This window comes from Hemicordylus capensis, chromosome 3 (genome assembly GCF_027244095.1).
Source record: "Hemicordylus capensis ecotype Gifberg chromosome 3, rHemCap1.1.pri, whole genome shotgun sequence".
NCBI lineage: Eukaryota > Metazoa > Chordata > Lepidosauria > Squamata > Cordylidae > Hemicordylus > Hemicordylus capensis.
In genome coordinates, this window is record NC_069659.1 from 68085173 (window position 1) to 68110918 (window position 25746).

The following is a 25746-nucleotide window of genomic DNA, read 5'->3' on the forward strand; positions in this document are numbered from 1 at the left end:
GTGAGGATTCCAAGTGTCATTTTCTCTGTCTCATCTCATTCTTTTTAAAAAAACATGACTTTGTCCTAGAGGATCACCTGCCCAAATAGCCACTAGCAAAATAGGGGAAGAAGAAGGTGGTGGGGGTGGGGGTCTATAAACCAGTGAATGATTCCTGCCAGCCTTTGTCTTATGATGACTGTTGGTTCATGATGGGGTATATGTGCATTCACCACACTAGTGCTTACTTTGACACCAAGAGGGAGGAGGATACATTAGTTTGCCACACTAGACAGAGGAATTTGCAACAGGAGCAGACAGCCAAGTTCTGCCAGGGCCAAAACCAGCCCCTGCCAGACGAAGAAATCATTGTAATTTGCCCCTTCCTGTCACAAGCAGTGTGCTGTTCTTTTATTATTGACTCTAACTCTCAGATATCCCAGTCATGGATGGAAAATTCAGGGTCAATTTACAAGAGACACATTTTCTACATGGAAGTTTCTTCTGTGCAGGTGTTGTGCAGAAACCCATGTGTAGTGACTGCCAGGGGAAGGCAAGGGCCAAGATGAGATTTTAAAATGGGCCCCCAGCCCCTCAAAGTCCAGGGACTCCACACACCCCAGGCCCCCAAGGATTTAAGTCTGATATTTCAAAATAAGTATGCTGCCTGGAAATACATTTCACTGAATACACACATGCACACTTCACAGTATATAGTGATATACATTGAGTACTATATATTTGTGCTACTTTTAATGCCTAGAACACACTAGCAATGCTAATTATTAAAATGGCCCCCTCGCTGCAGATTAGCAAAGGTGACTTTCAACCATGCAGGGTGAACCTATGTGTGTTTTCTCAGAATTCTGAACAAATTCAGTAAAGTTTGATTCCAGGAGGTTTTTCACATAAGGCTTTTAAAGCCCTTTAACACACATCTCCTCTGGAATGGAGGTGCTGCATTCACATGTTGGCCAGATTTATCCTGAAGTCCCTGCAAGTTATTGGAGAGCGGTTCACACACAAGAAAAATAACATAAAATAAAAGCACAGCACATGCTTCACAGTTCTCACTCAGACCTTCTTGGTTGCAAACAACTTGAACATAAGTGCATTTATGAATGAATGAATGAATAAATAAATATTTGTTCCAGAAGTGTTTGTAATTTTCTGACATGAAACAAGCAACTTATAGGCCTTTTTAGATAGTTTTTGTTTTTAAAGCCAGCACATTTTTCAGTCTGTTTTAAATTAAATATTCAGAGACTTCTCAGTCTCGCCCCACCCCCCATATCAAAGCCCTATGGCAAGCAGATTCTTATATTGGGGGGAGGGGGGTAACCACAAAAAGGAATTCACAGCCTACGTGGCAAAGGCTGTACTGGATGGTCTGGGCAGAGGATCTGCTGCAGGGAACTCTGCCAGCCTCCTTCCTGGCTTCCTGCCTCCCTTCGGGCCTGCCGAGTTCAGGCTTCAGGGAGGCCTACTCGGAGGCCTCTCTGGAAGCCCCGCCCACCCACCGATCAGCTGAGAGGCAGGGAGAGAAGAGCTCTGCAGTTGCAGGCCTTGCAGATCCTAGGCCTCGCCGATCCTAGGCCGGAGCTGGAGGCAAGTGGCTGAGGGTCCCTGGGGCTGGGCAGGTGGGCAATGGGGTGGGGGTAGCAGGAACTGGCATGGCGCCCCCACCTCAGTGGCACCTAGGGCACGTGCCCTGCCTGCCCCCCCAAGTTCCGCCTATGCTAAGCTCCACCTTCCATTGTCATTTTAATAGACCTGTTTTAATGGGCTTTCAGCTTCCATTATTATTTTAATGGCTTGATAACAGAAGTTTGATGGTGAGTATGTTTACTGTTATCAGAGCAGCCCTCATTTTGGATTTAAGCATCCATGTTGAGCTGTCACATAGTTTCAAAAAAACCTCGGAGGCTTAAAAAAAAACACCCAACAAAACACCCCAACACCCAGTACTGATGGATGAAGAACCCCAATATATGATCTAATTCTCAATCTGCATACTAAATGTTATTTAATCAAAAAATGGATAGGATCATAGACTAAACAATGTTGATCCACAATCTGTGAACCCACTACGCAGAAATATATATGTAGTCATAAATATATCTCAAATGCTCCATAATAGATCCAGTTTGTAAAATCCACTCCCAGTCATGAAAATCAAAGCCATACACGAAAATATATAAATAAATAAAAAGTCCTTTTTTGTTATAAATTATCTGAAGAGTTCCAAAAGATGTTTCTCATAGAGCTCCAATGAAAAATATTAGATCCAAGGGAGTTCTTCACAATTCTTTGTCATAAATGAACAACTAGATGTTCCTCTTGAAGCTTGACATATCATAATGTAGTCCAAGGATATTCATAGTAATCCTTTATCATGAGTCAGATGCATTTTGACTATAGTGTCATCTTCATCAGTGGCATTAATTAAAAAATCAAACTCCTTATAATCCAATGTAATCACTTAAAAGTATATAATATTTAAATGTCATCGTAAAAAAACTATATCAGAAAACATTTTTCCTTCTTGTCAAGAGGGAAAAGCAAACATTAGGGTTTTAAAGTGCAGCTTTGGCAACCAAATAAGGAGATCCATGTGATTTCTTCCCATTAGAAACCAAGCAAAGGACTTCCTCCAGGGCAAAGTGGCAGCTTTTATATTTGTGGCACCTTTCTTATATTTAGCAGGCGCAGAGCAACTTCCCCCTCCTCAGCCCAGCCCAGAATCCCATGACTTCTGCTGGTGTTTTCCTTGTGTTTCTTATAAGATTGTGAGCCCCTTTGAGACAGGAAGCCATCTTCTAGTTTCTTTTGCTATGTAAACTGCTTTAACAACTTTTTAGCTGAAAAGTGGAGTATGAATATATGATGATGATGATGATGACGACGATGATGACGATGACAATTATGTTTGACTTCTCAGTCAGATTCAACTGATCCAAGAATTCCAAAACCTATAATTCAAGGCTTAGAGTACTGATTCTGGATGAGGGCTATGGCAGAGCTCTTCTGATTGGGGCAATTACTGTTCCTGTCTGCACCTTGCCTTGTGCTTCTAGTCATGTCTTGTCAAAAGCCTGTAAAAGACATGAACAACAGACAGAGTCAGGGATTTAGCTATAATTGAGTGGATGGGTTTAAAGAACCCAGGCCCCCAGCTCTTGAAGGCCCCACAGCTCCACCCCTCCCTATTTCTTTATTATCTCCCTCACTCTAAGGAGCCACAGGAGAGAGGGGTGAACATGGGCCCCCTGTCCCCTAGCTACACCCCGGGGAAAAGTGTCACATAACAGTAAATCCATCACACAGTACCGTTTAAAGATTCTGAGTCCTTTTAATTGGAGTTCAGGGTCCCAATCTATCTCGACACTGTGGCATGTGGATGAAGGGTTTAAGACATTGTTTTCATGCTGAAATTGCTATTTGTCCCAATGCAGCAATCTGTAGCATTTGCAGCAAATCTGGTCTTGTGATAGCAAGCATGAACACTCCTCTTTGCTAAGCAAGATCCGCCCTGGTTGCATTTGAATGGGAGACTACATGTGTGAGCACTGTAAGATATTCCCTGTAGGGGATGAGGCCGCTCTGGAAAGGGTATCAGCATGCTTTCATGAAGAAGGTTCCAAGTTCTCTCCCTGGCATTTACAAGATAGGGCTGAGAAACTCCTGCCTGTAACCTTGGAGAAGCTGCTGCCAGTCTGTGTAGACAATACTGAGCTAGATGGACCAATGATCTGTCTCGTTATAAGGCAGCTTCCTAAGTTCCTATGAGTGGTTACCCGACTTGAGCCTGTTACATTACAGCAGAACTGAAGATCTCTTCTCAACAGTAGTGATAGAATGATTACTTCTAACTACCCATTCTTCTGAGCATTTATTACTGATGCTACTGAGTAATGGATACTTAAATGGACACTTAAAACTGCTTTTTACATGATAAATCTCATATATATATAGATAAATACTTAAATGCTGAAGATTAGAAGTATGGTCTTATCAGAAACTGTCAATGCTACAATATTCCAGTGTTTTATCAGTGTTAATTTAGGATATTTTAAAAAGCAATTAAAGAGCAGCAAAAATAAGACACAAGGTTATAATATGAAGGCACTGATTCAACAGCTTTTTAAAAATGTGTGCTTGCTGTCTTAAGAGAATGATATTAAGACTTTAGACTTAATATAATACTTGAGATTTTAAAATTATGTCTGACATCTGCACAGTGAAATGCAGGTGGTTCTGAACCACCCACACTGCTGTGCACACCTAAAAACCCCACCAGCGCTGCATTCTGTTCGGCCTGGCCTTCCAGGGTTTTTAAACTGTTTAAAATTGTTTTAATTGCTTTAACTGTTATAAACTGTTTTAATTGTTCAAATTTTGTCATTTTACGTTTGATTTTTGAATGATTATATTTTATTTTAGTTTGTAAACTGCCCAGAGCCATTGGGTTGGGCGGTGTAGAAATATAATGAACAAATACATAATTTTTTGCAAATATTTAAATTGCTGGGGTCACACTCCCATGACTAGGGGTGTGCATTTTGGAATTTTCTCATTTCGATTCAGATCCAAATTGAAACACCCCAATTTTGTTTTGTACCCAAATTTTTTTGAATCTGAATCACCCTTGTTTCGTTTTGTAGCTGAATTTTCTGAATCTGAATCCAAATTGATTAGGATCAAAAACAGGTCCTAGAGTAAAAAGTGTGTGGGCAGTGGTAGTGTCTTAAAAAGTCTTAAAAATCAGGCCTTTGCCCAATTCCTTTGAAATAATTCTGGTAGCTTCCTTGCCCCCATTGGGTACTACTACCCACTCCACTCCACTTTGGGCCACCCCTTTCCCCCCGACGTGAAGCGATACATTTGCTGAAACCCCCGTTATTCCCTATAGGGAACAACTTTAAAGATGCATGAACTTCAGCAAATCACAAATAATCAGCCCTTTGCCCAATTCCTTTGGAATCTGGATGGTGGCAGCCTGGCAGGCACCCACTGGGGCACTACCACCCAACTCACTCTTCTGCCCCTGAATTCATTTCCAGGCTGGCATACAGTAGCCATAGCAGGCTGGCAGGCTGGGCTCAGGCTGTCAACAAGGCAGGCATAGGCAATGGCATGGCATCATCGCAACTTGAGGAATGCAATGCTGCAAACTAGTTCTCTCCCCCACCCCTTTCTCTCTCTCCCTCCCTCTCCAATGAGGCAGAAAGGCAGAATGGTGACTACTAACTTGCTGAATGAATTGAAAACCCCTCCTGGAACTCCCCCCACCCTTGCCCCTTCTTCGACCCTTCCCCTGGCCAATGTGGGGTCAGTAAAGAGTAGCAAAGAGGCAAAAGACCCAATGGGGAACAAGGAGGGAATCGTCAGCAGGTCAGCCCATGCTTTAGGTCACCGATCAGAAGGCTGGAAGGGCAGGAAATTCAAAGAGATGTCAAACACAAAATGGAGACTGACTCAGAGATCACCACAAAATGGAAGTCTGAAACAACAAAACGTTTTGTAGCCAAAACAGGGACGTTTCGTTTTGTATACAAACCTTTCGGATCTGGAAAATTGGTGTTTCATTTTGTCTACAAACCATCCGAGACGGGCTGTTTCAGGTACAAAACATTTTGTAAGTACCACTTCAGAAGTGCAATTGCCTTAGTTTACGTATTTGTGCAAGGGCACCAGATTTTTTTAAAGCATTCACAGCCGTGTGAACAATTCAAAACTGATCATGTTTCACTGCGCAATATGTTGGCCACATCTGCCTTGTTTTTCCAATAACTATCCTAAAACACATAGCACTTCCCACTCATACAAACCAGTATAGTCAAAGCCTCCTTCAATGGAAGGCCTTGATTACACAGGTAGCCCTTGTTATCTGTGGTTTCAACAACTGCGATTCCGCGTATCTGAGGATGGGTCTAGAGACCCGGTTTCCTTATCCATGGTATAAAAATAGGCTAAAAAACACCTACTCACAGTTTTGAGTGGCTGGGAATGACCCGGAAATAACTTCCAATGTTATTTTACAGTGCAGAGCCATTTTGGGGCTCATCTTTAAAAAAAAATAATCTTGCATTTATTGTGAACATTGGAGAAATTGGGGGTTTGGAGAGCATTGCTGGAGACCTGGAGAACAAGGTTGAGTTCTTTATTTATCTTATTTATGCTGCCCCACTCCATTTTTAGCCTTTTTGCGTTTGTAGGAACCTAACCGCTAAATTCCCATAGGGGCAAGGTTTCGTTATTCATGGTTTCCATATTCACGCCTGTAGGCAAGAACAGAATTCCTGCGAATAACAATGGCCACCTGTACCAATAAACATACCAGTAAATAAATAACATTTATTTCTGAATCTATTCATTTTATCCAAATATTAAAGATCAAATCACAGTATTTCTTGGATTTGATTATCATTCATAACTTTTTGCTTTTTAAAGATTGCAGTTTTTCAGCCAATTACTTTGGGGGGGAAATCTCTGTGGGGATTTTTTCTTTCAAAAAAAAGTTTTGAACAGGTGTTCCTATGGATGGATAACACAAATAGCTTTCCACAGTTATCTTGTGAGCAGAAACTGTAGTAAAATAACTCCCTCCCGCTGCCACATTCAATATTGTTCCTTCACAAAAGCCTGCTTTCAAGAATCTGTAAAACTGGGTCTCTGGTTTCCCATCATTAATTGGGTGTCTGTTGTGTTTGGGTGGGAAGGAAGGAGGTTCCAATGTGATCAAGCAATACAGCCAAGCCAAGCACATTAAAATGGATAAAAGGATTTACTAGTGGTATAAATACCTGCACACGACCTCCCTGGGCATTGTAGCCCATGTTATGTATATATGCAAGTGAAGGAGTTGGAACAGAATTTGAACGGCTGTGGACGGCATAGGGTAGAATTACCAGAAAAGCAAAGCAAGGCATCATTTCTCATTTTTGGTGGGAATGAGTTGTCAAGCCTTTCCTTCAGCTGACACCTTCATCCCTTTGAGTTCTGACTCGTCTCCCACTCTGCCTCTGATAATGCATCATAGCGCTGCAGAGTGCTTACCCGTCTCCAATCATGCCACTAATGTGGTGACTACAGGTACTCTTTTGTTATAACAATGTTGCTCTTGTCAATGTTCCATTTTACTGTCTTGGCATCTTTCATATGCTATGCAAGTAAGTGCTTTAGGGAAAAGGGCACTCAGGGAAAATCATTTTAAAAGGATCTAGTCAGAATAGCACAAGTGATTTAGATTTAACAATGATCTAACCAAGAGATTTAGATTTAACAATGATCTAGCCAAATGATCAAGCATGAACTTAAAACTCAAAACTAGCATACCAGGTTCACAACCTTCTTTGTATTTCATTAGGTTGTGGTGTTTTTGTTTGCCATGTTGACTTGCCATTAAAATCCCCCTGTCCATTAATTTTTTGAGATATCAAAAGTATGATGCAATCAATTTAATTCTATTCTCAAATATATGAATTATAGAAAGTAATATAATCAAGGTTGGATACTGACAGAAATTTAAATCAGTATCCAACCTTGATTATATTACTTAGTTGTGTAAAAACCACACAGAAGAAGGGACAAACATTTTACGTTTTATGAAGAGTTGGATAAAACCTTCAAGAAACAGTATGTTCGTAAAGTTTGCACCTATGTCAGTACTCCAGTCCTAAACTAATCTACTCGGGAGCAAGTGTCATTGATTTCAGTGGTACTTCCAAGTACAACAGCCTTAGAATGATGGCCTTCATTAGTAACTTAATTTTAGCTGATCAAAAGCATACTTATTGCAAGTGGCGTATGTGTTTTGCACCTTCAATAAAATGTGATTTCATTGGTGTCTCTATTTTAAAATGGATGAAAACCAATTCAATTCTTAGGGGGAACACTCCAAATATTAATTTCATGCGTGCTCATCAGTTCAAAGAGGTAGATCTTTTTTTAAGTCTTGCTGAACATCCTGAAAATGAGAATGTTAATCAGAAAGGCAAATTAGTCACTTGGCATAATGGGCATGATCCAGTCACCCTTTTCATCTTTCCCACACCCATCCAGGTATGCTGCTCTGGGTGCAGGACTTTCCTGCCCTGACTGTCTCGCCATAGAGACAGCCTTTCTGCAAGTGCATAATTATGAGTGTCACTGGATTTGGCCCTTAAAGCTCAAACAAAATTATAGAACTGTATGTTCTAATAATTCTAGAACAGTATGTGTTAAGAATATTAAAGCACAACCATTGCAAAGTTTGTACAAGCAATACTTAGCCATTATTGATTGACATTTTATCAGAAGATGTTATTTGCTCCGTAATTTACTTTTCAAAAAACAGCCTGACAGCCCAATCTTATGCTTGTCTGTTTGGTATTATGTCCCACGGTAGTGTTTCTGCATTAAGCATGCCTAAGATTGCAATCTTAAAACTCTTTTCACAGCACTGAAGATTTTACCAATATTAGTGGAAATTTTGTCTGCAGGTCATGTGATTTTATTGTGCTGCAGTACGATTGCCAGAATTGTATGGTGGCTTGTGTTCCTGAGCTCACATACATGGAATTTCACGGAATAAAAGCAAAGGCATTTATGAACTGAACAAATAAAAACTCGTTGTCAGGGTTAAATAAAACTAATTTAATTGTCATGTTTTGTAAACCTTAAAGTGCTCATTTCCTCTTGTTTGTTCCTATACATTGGAGCAAGATTATCCCTAAAATATGTTTAGGAACATAGGAAGCTGCCATATACTGAGTCAGGCCATAGGTCCATCTAGCTCTGTATTGTCTACACACTGGCTGCGGCTTCTCCAAGATTGCAGGCAGTCTCTCTCAGGCCTATCTTGGAGTTGCCAGGGAGGGAACTTCCCTAAAGGGAATACTGAAATAAATTATCCCAATGTGATTTCAAAAAATGATAGGGATGGCAAGACTTTCCTCAATATGTATGCAATTACTTAACATCTTTATCATAGCACTTTTTTGCAACTGGGAAAGTATTATGCTCTCTCCTCAGCTATTCCCTTGCACTAGGATAACAATGTCCTATACGCTCAACCTTTTCTCAAAAGGCAATTCACACTATCCTAAAAGGAAGCTGCAATGTTGGTTGAATACATAGAATCTGACAGCGCTCATGCAGGTGTTTCATTGCTTAAAGGTGACTAAAGAAAGTGCTTCTTCACATAGCACCTAATTCATGTATAGAATTTGCTGTCACAGGATGTAGTGATGGCTATTAGCTTAGATGGGTCTGATACATTTCTATCAATGTTAGTCATCATAATGGCTATTTTGAAACTCCATGTCAGCAGCAGCATGGCACTAAACACTAGTTGCTGAAAGGAGCAGCAAGGAAGTTGTTGTTGCCTTTGCTTGGCCCCTGTAGGAAGAAGGATGCTGGACCCAGAGGTGCTCTTACCGCTGGACTTATGGGACAAAGTCCAGGGCCTCGACACCCACTGGGGCCCCCCAAATCCTCTTTAGAAACAAAAGGGGGAGTGGGGAAAGAAACATGGGAATATATTGTGTGTTGAATTGTTTCTGCTAATGCATATTTGCATAAATATACCTGTTTTATATTCTTATATTCTTGTGAGTTCAGTTGCTGTTTGTGCCCTCCAGAACATTGTGTTAAAAATTTTGTGTGTGTGTGTGTGTGTGTGTGTGTAGGGGGATGATGCTTAACTTGCAGTGGGTGGGGGAGGGGCTCCAAAGGCCTTTAGGTCCAGGCTCCGAAATTACCTCGGTGTACCTCTGGCTGGACTGCACAGGCATCTGATCCAAGAGGATTCATCTTATGTTTTTATGTTGGTGGGCCAACATTTTGTCATGCCAAAGGCTTCTGGGACATATGTCCAGATGGCACAGAGCAGAGAGAAGGGAGATAATTTAAAAAAACCCTCTGCATGAGCATCTGCTCTGCTTTAGCTGGAATGCAGAATGCTGTATACATACTTGGTTAGTCTGGATGTCAGCTGTGTTATTGTCAAGAGTTGACCAAAATGGTTGACAAACTATGCAGTTTATATAGCAAACAGAATAACACAGTAGTTTCCTGTTGTAAAAGAACTTAGCAGTCGAAACACAAGGGAAAACCAGACATAGCCAATGGTAGATAAGTTATACTATCTCTATAGTATAGTACTTCACTGGTAGAGAAGTTATACTATCATACTTTGGACACATTATGCACAAATCCAGCTCACTTGAGAAGTCCATAATGCTGGGAAAAGTTGAAGGAAAGTGAAGAAGAGAATGACCAGCAGCAAGGTGGATGGACTCGATTATGACAGCGATGAATGCACCACTGAGAGAGCTTAAAGGCCAAGTTGAAGACAGATCATCCTGGAGAGAATCTATCTATGTGGTCGCCAAGAGTCGACACCGACTTGACAGCACTTAATCAGTCAGAGAAGTTATGCTGGGATGGATAGGGACTATTTCTACTATGAAATATGAATAGTAGTAAATTCCTCCTGAGTAATCCATGAAAATATCCAACTCAATGAAATCTCGCTGAGGGAGGCTTTCACTATGCATTGTTTTCACATGCTATCATCTATTTCTCCCAAATGCATCACATCAGTGATGCATGAAAGTCATAATGTACGGAAACTGCAGCTCTCTCCTATTCCATATGAGCTCTTTTAAACCCCAGGCCTTTTACCGTTTCTTCAAGGTTTTGTACAACAGTGGGAGTTGTAGACTTTTTATTTTAATTTTAGAGAAGTATAAAGACAAGTATTAAAGTAGGTGACCCTGAAAGTATATTATACTAGATTCAACTATTTCAAAGATCATTAAGTTAAAAACTTTCACTGTTATGCAGCAGAAACCAATTTATGAATTCAAAAGAAATGAAGAAACAAGCAGAGTGTTGTGCTGAGGTTTTAATTTAATGTGAAATAGAATCCTCCCAGGAACATAATTTGTTTCTATTTTAATACTTTGAAACAAGACTCATGGCTGAAAGAATATAAATCAAGAACGGATGCTCCTTAGCACACAGTAATTTTTTTCCAACAGGTAATCTTTTCTTCAGTCACCACATGAATCCTTATCTTATGCATGCTTCAGCATATATTCAGCTTGCAGGCTTGCGTATTGTTTAGTAGTTTTTACTTTCTTTATGGGAAGATAGATTGGCTTGTAGTAGCAAGCAAGAATTGTCCCCTTTGCTAAGCAGGGTCCACCCTGATTTGAATTTGAACGGGAGACTACATGTCCCTGCTAACTTGCAGGCCATGTAGAAGAACTGGGGAAATAGTTTTAGATTTGCAACAGAAGCCTGTGTGAGTGGTTGGGCCTCTTCAGGCATCCTAGACCCAGATACAGAAATAATGCAAAATTATAGGGGGCCTTGGGGAATAGCCTTGCACTAGGGCTTCCATTCTATGACATGCCCCCCATCTCAGTTCACTCCCCCAACCATACCTGAAAGTAGAAGTAGGGAGGGAATATATGGGGAGGGGGAAGCTGATGACTAGCTTCCACCCTTTTACGTTGTGAATGGTTGGCTCTGGGATGCAATGACAGCAGCAACAATTTCTCCTCCTTACCTTTGGAGGGTGGGAGAAGGAAGAAGAGTTCCTAGCACTACCTCATTCCCCTCATTTACCTGGGGGGGAATGGGAGCAGAGAAGTTGCAGGAGCTCCCACTCCTCCTTCTCTTTCCCCCTTTGTATATTTTTCGTAAAGCATTATTTCTAATGGATGTGGCCACTGTGCTTTAGGGATGTGCACAAAACCAGTTTCCTTTGGTTCAGTTAGAATCTGAACTGGATTTGAACCAAACCAGCTCAGTTTTGTCCCTCCAAATTGGCCAACAGTTTGAGCTTGAATTGATCTGGTTTGTATTGGCTCAAATGCCTACCAGAAAGGGGAAATCCGGTGAGGATTCCCCTTTAGTGGTTACAGGGCGGGGGGGGGGGTTCACTAAGCGTAGAGGGGAGTAAAATCTATTTAAAGGTCATGGTGGCTCCCCCCCACCGCCAGCCTACCCAAGTATCCAGGGCTGGCTGCAGCCCAGTTCAGGCCTTCTCTGGCCTGTTTCGGGCCTGTGTGCAGGCATGGTAGCCATTTTAGAGACCTCTGTGCATGTGCATGGGCCATTTGCATGACCACACAAATGTGTGATTGTGCAAATGGCCCATGTGCATGTGTGGAGGTCACTAAAATGGCAGCCAGAGACACGGATGGCACCAATGTGACTTATTACTCCCCTCTATGTTTAAGGATGTCCTCCCCCACCCCTTTATCGGTAAATAGATTCTCACGAGATTCCCTTTACTTTCGGAACCATCCGAACCCAGTTCAGTTTGAGATGAAGCATCCGAACTTGGTTTGAACATGAGCTGGCTCGATTTCGAGTCAGTTCGCACATCCCTACAGGGATTGTGCACTTTTTGACATTAACTCAATAGCATTCTTGTGCAGCACCACAGGTATTGCTTTAGTCTCCCACAACAGCATGGGCAATTAAAAACCACCAGCATTATTCTTCATGGGATGTCAGCCAGTATTGATTGCAAATAATTAAATACAAAAGACAATTGTTAGGACCTTAGTCTTATTTCAAAAGTCTTACCTACAGCTTTTCTTTAGGTGTCCAGAGTCAGATGAAGTATCTAAAACCATTTGAGTGTACACATCTTTATTCTAAAAATTATCATGATTAGACAGAAAATCATAACTAGAGAGAAACATCATCATTTCAATCATAACCATGAATTGGTAGATACACTACCAATTCATGGAAAAGACGTATCTTGACTTTTTGTCCATTTTCTTACTGGTCTCATCTGTTTTGTTTTGATCTCAACTCTGAATTGTTCCCCAACTATGTTTCTTCATGGCACCTTTGGGAAATGCTCCATCAGGTCTGCATTATTCTGTCCCTTCTTGTCATTATGGAAACCAGCAGGCTGCATATGGGGTGATGGCAGGTAAGAAATGCTTTTTTTCATGTGCCTTCCATATTTTGGACCTTGAAAAGTAATGGAAGACTGTTCTTTCATTAGCTGTTTGAACATTTCCAATTTGAGCATGACTGGAATAGCAAAGCTATTCAAGTTGGTCTTTATCAACAAATGCTTGGTTTTGAGAATCATTCTTGTGTGGAGTGGTACTTACAATACAGAATGCAACGGAATGCAAAGAAGCTGCTGAATGTGGTACTGAATACAAAATTCAGCAACCGAAACATGATCCCCCCCCCCCGCCTTTCTTTTTAAACCAACTTCTGGTCCTTGGGGATTACATCTCTCACCAAAGTAAAATGTGCAGGCAGTTCCGGTAGGGGACTTTTGAATACTTTTAAACAGTCAGAGAGTGGCACTCGTTCACACAAAATAAATTATGCAAAAAACTAGTTAAAAATACAGAATAAGTTAATTAGGAAAATATCGGATCCATGGGAAATACTAACTTAGGAAGTAACTGAAGACACATTTCTTCAGCCAAGCTTTTTAGTTGAAGTTTTAGTTGATGTTTTTAGCTGAATTTCACATCTAAAATATCTGATTACAAATATTTAGCTCATCATTACAAATGGACAAGAGTGCAAACTGAATAGTTAGTAACTGATAATGGTCCCAAATAAACAAGGGGGGGGGAATGAAGTTGGCATAATGAGAAAAATTGTCCAGGTTTCTTTGAGATACCACTTGGATATTTTCCCCTCTCCTCAGTTCTAACCAGATGCTTCATTGTTGTATAATAACTATTTTTTTAGAGTTTGCTTAGCCTATGAGGCGTATCTAGGTAAAATAGTGCCTAGGGCAAGCAATGAAATTGCGCCCCCGTCCAAACATCTGACACCCATCTTTCACATAACTTTACCATAATATCAGCTCAAAAATATAAGTCAAGTTTGTTAATCTTTTAATATTTCAAAAACTGTTTAGCAGTGGATGCAGCCAGACCAAAAAATGCTGGAAAACTACAAATTTCAGTATGCTGGGGCTCATGAAATACCCAAATATTATGTGGAGGTGTACTTGGAAAACTAAACAGAAGTGCCTGTCTAATTCTCTGCTATGCATTGTAGCATCACTATTACATTTATTTATTTTAAAAATCAATGGAGAATTTGACTTTTCCCAGATACTCTGAAAATAATTAAAGGATATGCAGAGTAAACTGTGTCACTGCTTGGAATATATTCTAGTATTTCAGAAAGACAGGTAAAATGAGAGAAAGACAGTACGAAACTCCCAGTGGGCCTTAATACTAAGGATTTCACACTGATTCAAAGACAAACCCGCCATTAATAGCCATATTATTAAGACATCACATTAACTCACTTATCACAAGAAGGAAAGTAAGAGCAGATGAATAAAATCCTAGCTCATAAGCTTCAGCTCAGTATTCACAAGCCCTGATTCTCTGTACATAGTGCCAAACTAAATATGTGTACAGTGACTTATATTATATTATATTATATTATATATTTTATTTTTTTAAACCTGTAGCCCCTTTGGTGGGCTTCCTAAAGGCCGTGAGGGGAGGGTCTGCAAAGGTTCAACCTCCACCCACTGGCCTCTAGGGCCTCGCAGGGACCATTTGAGCATGTGTAGTGGCCATTTAAAAAAAAATTTTTTTTTAAAAGGCTGCTGAAAACAAAATGGTTGCCGCGCATGCTCAAATGGCCTCTGTGAGGCCTGACATGGCCTAGGGCCTCACAGAGGTCATTTGAGCATGCACAGTGGCTATTTTGTTTTTGGCAGCCATTTTTAATGTTTTTAAATTTTTAGATTAAAAATTATTTTTTAATTTTAAAAAATGGCACGCACCCCTTCAAGTGGTGCCCTGCCTGCCCTACCCTAGATATGCCCCTGGGTGGAAATCTTGGGTGAGAAGCATTTCTGCTTGGTGATTTTAAACTAAGCCTCGATATTCTCAGTCTCTGTCCCACCCCCTGCTTCTTTCATAGGCATCAAACCTACAGCTCCGGATATGCTAGCAGCTAGTCTCTCTCAAAGTCGCATTTTGCAGACCTGTAGCATGCCCCATCCCAATGTTGTGAATGGAGTCGGCACTTTACAAGGCAAGTTCATCCATTTTGCAGCAATGTCTTGCACTTTCTTATTGAGTAAATCGGGGCGGAGCTATAATAGGGAGGACGGATTCAAAGAATCCATTGCGCCCTGCATCTGGGAGCCACCAAGCATCTGGGAGGAGCCGTTGAGCTCCCACCTCCCCCTTGTCGAGGCTCCTCCCGCCACTGATGGCCACCTAAGGCTGCTGCTGCCAACCGACTCCTTCAGTTGCTTGCCTAGCTCCCAGGCTCATCCTCCTTCCATTGGCTGGGCTCCTTCCATCCTGGTTGGTGGAAGGAGGGTGGGCCTGGGAGCCCTGCAGCAGGTGGTGGAGGCGGAGACAGCTGGCAGCAGCGGTAACAGTGGGCAGCCCGCTGCAGGGGGGAAGCGAACATTGTGGGGAGTGAGTGTGTGTGCACATGTATCTGAGTGCTGTGAGTGGGGAGGCCTGCTAGCCACTGGCACCAGGCATATATCTGTTTGGGATTGCGCACCAGGCTTGTCCCCAGCTCCACACCAGCCACACCTCCTTGTGCTGGTGTCAGAAGCACACTGACGCAGCAGGCATGGCTGGCATTGGGACACAGACACGCCATCTGAACTTTCCCAGCCTTTGAGCACTTTGTTAACCGACTGCGGGTGTCCTGGGGGTTGCAGTGGGATGCTCTGGGCAGCTGGAGGGGCCCCAGGAGGCCCCTGGATACTGACAGCTGGGAGATATCTGGCATACACTCAACCCAGTGGCTATGCCCCTGAACTCAGGAACTAAAATCATGGCTGGAAGCACAATAATAGTGATGACACACAAGCAGTCGAACCTCCCTTAGTGCAGATAAAGATCTGGCTGTTTATTTATTTTACATGTATATCCTGCTCTTCCTCCAAGGTGCCCAAAGCCATGTACATGGTTACTTTTATCCTCACAATAACCCTGTGAGGTCAGTTATACTGAGAGATATGCAACTGGCCCAGAGTGAGTTTAATGGCTGAATGGGGATTTGAATGTAGGGCTCCCCAGTCTTAGTCCAACACTCTAACCACTATACTATGCTGGTTCTTGTTATGTTGTCTACTTCTAAATGATATGGACTTGCAAAGGAGGCTGGGCTATAAAATAGTTAGGAATAACAGCTTTTGTTTCTTGTGGGGGGTTTGGTTCTCCACAGGTGGTCTGACCCCTTGCCTTTATAAATTCCCCGACCATGCTCTGAGTGCAAGTTCCTGTGCTCTAGGCCATAGCTTTACTCCCATGCATCCATCCATCCTTGGAGATGATCCTATCACCACTGATTTTAAGCAGGAATTCCGAAAGAAAAACAAATCAATTGAGGAACCAATCGATATGGATTCTCCTGAAATCAGGGAACTGGAGAAGTTTGCAAATGAGTTCAAACTGAGAAGAATTAAACTAGGTATGTCAAACTTTGAACTGAGAAAATATTTCTTTACTTATACTACTATGTATAGCCTCACATATAGTGATGGTACTATCATACATACATGCATACATACATACATAAGCAAGCAAGCTTAGTGCAAAAACAGAAAAGGCCCTCTTATGCTTATCCCCAGCCACACTTCAGATGATGGCAGGATATTTGTTTTTATTTTATTGTTAAATTTCTATACCACCATTCATTAACATAATCTCCAGGCGACTCACAAAACATTTAAAATATAAAGGCATAAATATGAAGATCTCAGTGACAGACCTAACTGAATCATAGGAAATTTCAAGCCCTAACTAAATCTAGATGTGAATGTGTACTTTCCAGAATAATGGAAAATGTGTATCTAGCAAATATGTCAAGCATTTCAGCTGGGGCATTATACCAAGGACAATTCAAAGTTCTTCAGAATCATTGGTGTGTGCAGCAACCAGAGAGAATGTATAAAGTAAGCTCCAGAATAGTGTCTTGTGTTTGAAATTTTGTTTTCTTTTGGCAGGTTATACCCAAACAAATGTTGGAGAAGCTCTGGCTGCTGTGCATGGCTCTGAATTCAGCCAAACCACTATTTGCCGGTTTGAAAATTTGCAGCTGAGTTTCAAGAATGCTTGCAAACTAAAATCAATACTAACCAAGTGGCTCGAAGAAGCTGAACAAGTAGGAGGTATTATAGAATGCATCTCTCTTTTAAAAGTAGTATTTATGATTACCTGTGTTTGAGCCAGTGCAAAAAGTATACAAAGATTAAAAAATAAGGTGTTTAAAAAAAAAATCAGCCCGCTGCAGTATGTCCTCATAGCAGTTTCATAAGGATATGGAAAGGGAATAGGTCTCCCTGTTCTGGCCAAGGCCTGTCTAGTCCATCATCCTGTTTTCCACAGTAGGAAGCTCAGAAGCTGGAGACTAAGGCCTTCCCCCTTTGTTATTCAGAAGCATACTGCCTCTGAAGCATAGAACTATCACAACTAATAGTCTTTGATTAGTTTGATGAACTAACATGAAACTAATCAACTCACAGACTTCAATGAATTTGTCTTGCATCAATATATTTAACCTCCTTTAAAGCCAAATAAGTAGGGATGTGCCTGATCTGCAGTTCGAAGTGTGGTTGGGGCCACACAATGAGAAAGGGAACTTTAAGGAAAAAGAGAAGAGGTGCTTACCTGCTCTCCACCACTTCCTGCTGGGACGGTGCACATCCCTCAAAGCCTTCACGCCATCAGCATGCATTTGGCATCTGTGCATATGCGGGCGGCATTTACATGGTCAACATGGTTGCTGACCATGCAAATGGCACCCGCACATACATGGACGCCATATGTGTGCTGATGGCATGCTATCATTTTCCTTAAAGTCCCCTTTCTTGCTTCCCTAAAAGTGCTCAGACTGCAGTTTGGATACATCCCTACATCTAAGGTAGTGGCCATTGCTTTGTGGCCACAAATTTTATAGATTAATTATGTGCTGTATGAAAAAGTATTTATTCTTGCCCATCCAAGTCTCCTGCCAATCAGTTTCATTGGATGATTTCATTAGGAGAGGAGAGCTTGTCTTGTGGTAGCAAGCATGACTTGTCCTCTTAGCTAAGCAGGGTCTACCCTGGTTGCATATGAATGGGAGACTAGAAGTGTGAGCACTGTAAGATATTCCCCTTAGGGGATAGAGCCATTCTGGGAAGAGCAGAAGGTTCCATGTTCCCTCCCTGGCATCTCCAAGATAGGACTGAGAGAGATTCCTGCCTGCAACCTTGGAGAAGCCACTGCCAGTCTGTGAAGACAATATTGAGCTAGATAGTAGGTCTGACTCAGTATATGGCAGCTTCCTATGTTCCTATGATGACCACTGGTTCTTGTGTTGTGAGCCTAGGTAGACAACATATCTAAGACTCAGGCTTACGCAGACAGCAGATCATTAGTAAAATCGTGTTCCTAAACTGTACTATTTTGGACTGCAGACATGAAAATCACAGTTGACTACTTCTCCAATTTTTTAAAAACTTGCTACACAAAGGATAGTTTCAGATCTATCTCAAATGGCCCCCAAATGAGCACTGAGAAAGTGGAGAGGGTCACTTTAGATTCATGGTGCAGCAACTTTCATGTAGAGGTGAATGCCAGTGCCAGCATCACCCTAGAAGAAGAGCTTTAGGAAGGGGCCATAGCTCATGCAGAATGTCTCGGGTTTGATGATATTGTCTGATAGGGCTGGGAAAGACCTCTACCAGACCATGGAGACGCTGACCTAAAGGGGCCAATGGCCAGACTCAGTATAAGTAACTGGCCCTATCCACCCCCTGCACAGTACCTCCAGTGACTGTTGCTGGTTAGACTGGGAGCCCTTTGGGGACAGGGATCCATTTTATTTATTTGTTATTTCTCTGTGTAAACTGCCCTGAACCATTTTTGGAAGGGCAGTATAGAAATCAAATAAACAAACAAATAAATAAATAAATAAAACTTAAAAAACAACTTCATATGATTTACATGATATTGGTTCAGACCTGTAATCACACAAATTAGATCAGCCATAGTCCAGCAGCAACCAATTGTTTTAAAACCAATTAAAATCAATTAACAATTAAAATCAAAACTATGAAAACAGAATAAAACCAATTAAACATTCAAACAGCTAAAAGCCCTCGAAAACCAGGGCAAACAGTTTAAAAACTGTGAGTTGCCACCAGACGAATCGGTGGTGACTGGAGACGGACCTCCTCAGATGACCTTAACGTGTGGTGGGGATCATGCAGAAGAAGGCATTCTCTAAGATAACTCGGACACAGGAGGCAAAGAGGCCAGTTGGTGAGTCCCGGCAAGGTAGGTGGAATGGCCTTGCACCCCCTGTAACCTTCCCAGTTGCTTCAAGGCAAGCCCCCTTATGTCTGTATTGACCTATAGAAAATATAGAGGGATTTCCTGACATCATAACTGTCAACATAGGAGAGGGTTTTGGTGTTGTTTTGTGGGGGAGAGCATCATGTGTGTGCACACATATGAACTTTGTGATAGAACATTCAAACATAAAATCCTTCACCTGTAGTCTGATGTTGTCCAGTTTCTGAATAGTTTTACCATGTAGTTCTAGTATTCTGCTAGCTGACTACATAGGAACATAGAAAGCTGTCTTATACTGAGTCAGACCATTGGTCCATCTAGCTCAGGATTGTCTGCACAGTCTGACAGCGGCTTCTTCAAGGTTGCAGGCAGGAATCTCTCTCAGCCTTATCTAGGAGTTGCTGGGGAGGGAACTTGGAACCTTCTGCATGCAAGCATGCAGGTGTTCTTCCCAGAGCGGCCATATCCCCTAAGGGGGAAATTTAGTAGTGCTCACATATGTAGTCTCCCATTCAAATGCAAACCAGGGTAGATCCTACTTAGCAAAGGGGACAATTCATGCTTGCTACTACAAGATTAGCTATATCAAGAGTATTTTTTCATGTGCTTTTGCATCGTATTTAATGTATCACACTACTTTCTGGGGTTTATGATTTTGTTTTTTTAATGCATATTCTAAATATAGTGCAAATATATCATCCATTAATTAAATTTTAGGAATTAATACTTTCTAAATGATGCTGTGCATATTTGCACTGGAAGTAACTTTCTCTCAAAATGTCTGTTCTGTAGCTTTATACAATGAAAAAGTTGGAGTGAATGAACGGAAAAGAAAGCGTAGAACAACAATAAGGTAATAAATTGGTCTTGGATCCTGGATCAGGCTTTTAATCCTGTAGAAACACTTGGACACACTATTCCAGAAGTGGCCACAGCATAGATTTGTACAACGGCATTACAATATTGGCAGTTTTATTTTCACGTGCTGCCCTAATAATTCTGAGCATGGATTTTGCCTCCCCCCACTCCATAGCTGCTATGTGCTGTGTGATGTTTTCATTGACCTATCAACTCCAAGATCTCTTTCCTGATTAGTTCAGTTCAGAGTCTGTGTTCATTCATTCATTCAGTTTCTATACCGCCCTTCCAAAAATGGCTCAGGGCAGTTTACACAGAGAAATAATATATAAATAACACGGCTCCCTGTCCCCAAAGGGCTCACAGTCTAAAAAGAAACACAAGATAGACACCAGCAACCGTCACTGGAAGTACTGTGCTGGGGGTGGATAGGGCCAGTTCCTCTCCCCGTGCTAAATCAAGAGAATCACCACATTAAAAGGTGCCTCTGCCAAATTAGCAAGGGATTAGCATTGATGGATTTCTTGCCTCACTGTGCTTCCTGCTACATATGACTGGCATTGGATCTCATTTGCTATTTTGTTGCCCATTCATCCAGTCTGGCAAGATCCTTCTGGAGCTTTTCACAATCTGCTTGGGTTTTTACCATCCTGAATAATTTGAAGTCATCAAATAATGTTAACACTGTGTTCCTCTACTTGCTACAGAGTACTTATTTACTTCAACAGCCCTACTCTCCAAAACCTGTGATTTTTCTTAAAATGGAAAAAAACATTTTAAGGTCGTCCCTACAACCATTGTTGGGCTTGGGAGGGAGGGTGAGGGGAAGGCATGGTGTAATCGCCCTTCCCCACAGATAATCTGGGATGACCTGAGCGGTGCTGTGCCACTGTGCAGCATTCCAGGTGCCGGAAAAACACTCCCCAACCTCCGGGATTCCCACAATGCACTGCACACTGAACGCACACCACAATGCACTCTAGGCATTGTCCTCTTGAGATGCATGTAGCCTGAGGAGACACATGATCCTGGCGGTCAGGTTAAGGGCACACTCATGCCCTTAATCTTGGCTAAGAGTTGGGCTTAATCATAGGGTTAGGCTGGGCAGGAGCGCCAGGATCTGCATGAATCCTGGCACTTCACACGACCAGCCTAACCCAGGCTGGGCTGCCCTGGCCTGGGTTAGGCTTCTTGTTAGAACAGCCCTACTATGTACAGCTTATCACAACTGACAAAGAGTAGCAGATGGAAATGAAATAAAGTAATTTCTGGGGCATTTAATTGTAGTTTCACCAATCTACAGCAAAGCAGATTCATGCGCAGGGTGTACATCTATTAAACCTCTCTCGCTAAAAAAAGCAACCCATCCGAAACAGGGGAACATAAAGGCTGTTTACTCTCCCCCCACCCCCGCCAAGAGTAGAATTTCTATTCAGATGCTGGATTCTTTTTCGTACACATTTTATTTCGAGTAGAAAGTATTATATTGCCCTCTTGTGGTAAAAATGAAGAATGGCTGCACCTAACAGAAACGTCACTTTTCAATAAGAAATCAATGTATATCCTACTTGCTTTTGAATGGAATATCCTGTACCCGCGTTACAGGATTTCCCTTCCAATTTAAAAGAAACACAGATGTTTTAGAAACAATTTCAACTTTGGGAAGCATTTTAGTCTGCCCAATGTTGCAAGTTTAATCACTCCAAAAATAAACTTTGTCAATGTGTCAATTTTGGCAATTTGCAATATTTTAAGCAACCATTCCTTCATGGGTGAGATAATCCATGAGATAATCGAGCAGTACCTGGTTGTGGAGAGGACCCTGAGACAAAACCCCACGTTTGCCCTCCCACCCCGCACTTCCACTGCACTCTCCTAGGACCTCCAGGAATCTTCTGATTCTTCCTTCTCAGCCTTGGAGGTGGGAAAAGGAAGGTGAGAGGATGCTTCAGTCATCTGATCCCACTGCCCCCATTGATGGAAGAAGAGGATGAGCTTTTCTCCCCCGACGAATGAGGTTTTATCTCAGAGGCCCTGAGTTATTGTGGGGGGCGGTGGGGGGGGGTGTTGGAAATATTTTGTCCAAGGGGAAAGTGGGAAAAGACAGTGGTGTTGTGAGAAGTTCTATGTGGAACACTATTCCTGGCGCTTGCTAGCCACATTCAGTTAGTACCTGATTCTAACCTTTATTAAGATTCCTTAGGGTAATGGTGTAACATGATAACTATTAGCAATGTGAAGGACAGAGTGCTTTTTGGGATAGTGAGCCCCTTTTTACTATTTTTGGGGGGTCAACCTGAAAGGGGGCCAAAATAGTGCTCATTTTCATTTTGAGTGGTTTTCTCAATTGACTTCATTTCCCTTCGGTGATGCCAACATGTTCATTGTATGGTCCCCGATTGGCCTGAGTTGACGAGGTGACTTTTATCAGGGAAACCCGGAAAAATGGCAGCAAAAGCAACAAAATAGTGATAGAGGGGGCAGACAATTACATTGCAAGGAACAGAACTGGTGAACATTCAAGGTTAGGTGCTTTGGTGCAACCGTTCTATCCTCTGAAAGATTTATCTCCAGAGTATCAAAACTGGTGAACATTCAGCCCTAGTGGCAATCTAAGAACAGGAAAGGCTAAGCCAAAGCTAGTTTACTTTGTTATATTAGGACCATGACTCTAGATTACTCATTCTTAGAGGAAGACATTTTCTTATTGTATAAGAAAATTGTTCTTATTGTGCAATAAGAAATTGTACAATTTCTTATGGCACAAGTGCTGTATGGGAGAATGTGTTGCAAGCTTCTGAATTAAAATTCACCTCATGCAGCTCTGTAATGCAGTTGTACTGAACATTCAGGATCAAGAGAGAAGGGAGATATTGGTAAGTAGTGGCAGGAATTGTCTGTTCATTTGCATTCTGTCATGCAGAAATCAAGAAAACAGGATGTTACCATTCAGAGCTGTGTCTTCCATTTGAAGACTAACAATAGCGCACAATGTTCTGTTTGCCTTGTAATGGGACGTATGTGCAATTGCAAAAATTACACAAATGAAGTTGCACAATGGATGGCTATAATGCACATCGTACAATTGCATTTGTGCAATTCTTGGGTTAAGCCCAAGAGCAACTGTGTGCACATTCCATTACAAGGCAGATGGAACACTGAGCAGCATGTCAGCCACCATACCGTGGGCTGATTCAGTGGGAGGTGGCAACTATACTGCATCAGGGCCAGTGTAGTGAATGCTGGACTAGGACTGGGGAAACCTGAGTTCAAATACCCATTCAGCCATGGAACTTACTGGGTAACTCTGGGCCAGGCATTTAACTCTCAGCCTAGCCTACCTCAGAGGGTTGTTGTGAGGATAAAAATAATCATGTACAGCGAGGAAGAGTGGAATATAAATGTATAAGCAAATAAATACACTTAGCACATGCAGGTAAGCAACATAATAGGTGTGTGTGTGTCACAACAAATTAGAAGGGCAATCAATAAAGAAAGTGGAGAACATGTTCTTGTAGAGGTCCCTTGTTGATAGTACTTCAAGCACATTTATTAATTTATTAATAGTCCCCTGCTAACTGAGCAAAGCGGCACCTTTTAAAAGTGGTGAGTCTCTTTATTTAGCAGGGGAGGAGCAGCTGGCCCTATCCGTCCCCAGCACAGCATCCCTCCAGTGACTGTTGCTGGTGTGTGTCTTATGTTTCTCTTTTAGATTGTGAGCCCTTTGGGGACAGGGAGCCATTTTGTTTGTTTGTTTATATCTATGTAAACCACTTTGGGAACTTTGTTGAAAAGCGGTATATAAATATTTGTCATATTCATATCTGTATTCGTATACTAGCTGGCCCAGGAACAGAGCATCTGCACCTCTAGTTCTCCCTCGTTCTCTGCCCATTGTTCTCAGTCCTTCCTCCTCCAATGTTTTTTTCTCTTTGGCCAGCTGCCTTTTCTGGCTGCCCACCGCTTTCTCCCCCCACCCCCAGCTGCCACCGCTTTATCCCCCCACCAGCCACCACCACTTTTGCTCACCACCACCCCTCCCAGCCGTCTTCTCCCCACCGGCTACTGCCACTTTCTCTCCCTCTCTACCTGCCTGCCCGCCCACTGGCCTGTCTGTTAGCCTTATGTTCCCCACTGCTGTCACTTTCATCTCCCCCTCCCCTCGCTCAGCAACTCTCACAAGAGCTGCCACACATGGGATTAGCCACAGGTATGTCTTAGAGAATTTTACACACACACACACACACACACACACACACACACACACACACACACACTTCCCCCCTCCCCCTAAATCCAGAATAAGGTATTACCAATATTCCTTATTGGTTCCTGCCCGATTATATCACAGAGGACTGTCCATATACATTATGTGACAAACAACTTGTGGTTTGGATGCTTTTTCCTACGTGGCAATATCCTTATTTGAGAAACTTCCCTTTTGAACACCCTAGTCTCCATGCATCCTGACACAGCTGTGGTGCAGCTAAGATTGGAACCTTATTTTTTTCTTTCTAGTATTGCAGCTAAAGAAGCCCTAGAAAGTCATTTTGCAGAACAAAGCAAGCCATCATCTCAGGAGATCATGAGGATGGCTGAGGGGCTCAATCTGGAGAAAGAAGTGGTGAGAGTTTGGTTCTGCAATCGGAGACAAAGAGAAAAAAGAGTGAAAACAAGTTTACACCAGAACACCTATAATTCCATTATTAAGGATCATCAAGAGTGCTCATAACATTCCTTCTGGAAATAAATTGATTTCTGACTTTGAAAATTACACCTCCCTACCCCCCCCCAAAGAAAAAGAGGCCCACTGAACTAAAAGCAGAGCATATAATGCTTGCCACCATTACAAGTTAGTATTAAATAATCTTAGGGATGCTTTGCTATGCAATTCCTTTGCCGAGACATACAGCACAATCCTATACATGTTTCCTTGTAAGTCTATTTTACAGTATCATTGGGACTTAGGACTGCAGCTGCAGGGGACCAACTGCATGCCACACAATCACTTTGGTGCAATGAACACAAGACATGGTGTTCAGACATGTAGAAAGCAGTCAAAGCATGCCTCTCTCTCCCGACAGCAGCCATGTATCTTGTGCTGGGAAGACTGGTGCCACAATCTAATATGAGCAGGTGGAACTTGTCGTTGGAATAGACTGCAGGCTCTGAATGGACATTAACCACCTCAACACCCTTTCACATATGCCCAAAGTGTCTATTTTATTCCACAAGTGTCAGCATCTTTAGCCTTATTCAAACATTATGTTGCATGTTCATAAAGGTGTCTGTACACATGTACCTGGTGTGAATGACTGACATACATGTGTTTTTAAAAAGAACTTGGATACAGTCCCCCTCAAATGCAGGGTACAGATAAGTGAACTACTTTGAACATAATGTGCAAACAATTGTACACACATAGAGATCTGTATCTCTCATGCATTCTGTACAGACTGAACTTAAGACTTGCAAGAAATAAAAGATCTATTCATATATTGTTATTTACCCTCACTAGTACTATCTGAAAGTAATATTTGCAGGGGCCTGAAAAATGCTTTATGTTATACCATTTATAAAAGGCAAA

General features: G+C 41.9%; 1 protein-coding gene across 2 annotated transcripts; it reads left to right on the plus strand.

The window, feature by feature from the left end:
• Positions 1–1516: 1516 nt before the first annotated feature.
• POU1F1 (POU class 1 homeobox 1) lies at positions 1517–25654 on the plus strand. 2 transcript variants are annotated; one of them, XM_053310667.1, is made up of 7 exons: positions 1517–1587; positions 12860–12925; positions 14914–15027; positions 16186–16431; positions 16967–17131; positions 20094–20154; positions 24678–25654. In XM_053310667.1, exons 2-7 carry the CDS (start codon positions 12919–12921, stop codon positions 24889–24891), a joined length of 807 nt encoding a protein of 268 aa, XP_053166642.1. In that variant the 5' UTR covers positions 1517–1587; positions 12860–12918; the 3' UTR covers positions 24892–25654. The 2 variants fall into 2 exon arrangements, with proteins under 2 accessions (XP_053166642.1, XP_053166641.1); XM_053310666.1 differs by lacking the exon at positions 1517–1587 and adding an exon at positions 6933–7074.
• The last annotated feature ends 92 nt before the right edge of the window (positions 25655–25746 follow it).

Bases quoted from the DNA above. Each gene is read 5' to 3' on its own strand.
- POU1F1 (XM_053310666.1), top strand. From the start codon at position 6,933: ATGAGTTGTCAAGCCTTTCCTTCAGCTGACACCTTCATCCCTTTGAGT. The intron at 7,075-12,859 runs GTACTCTTTTGT...ATGCTCCATCAG, and splicing joins CACTAATGTGGTGACTACAG to GTCTGCATTATTCTGTCCCT. The intron at 20,155-24,677 runs GTAATAAATTGG...TTTTCTTTCTAG, and splicing joins AAGCGTAGAACAACAATAAG to TATTGCAGCTAAAGAAGCCC.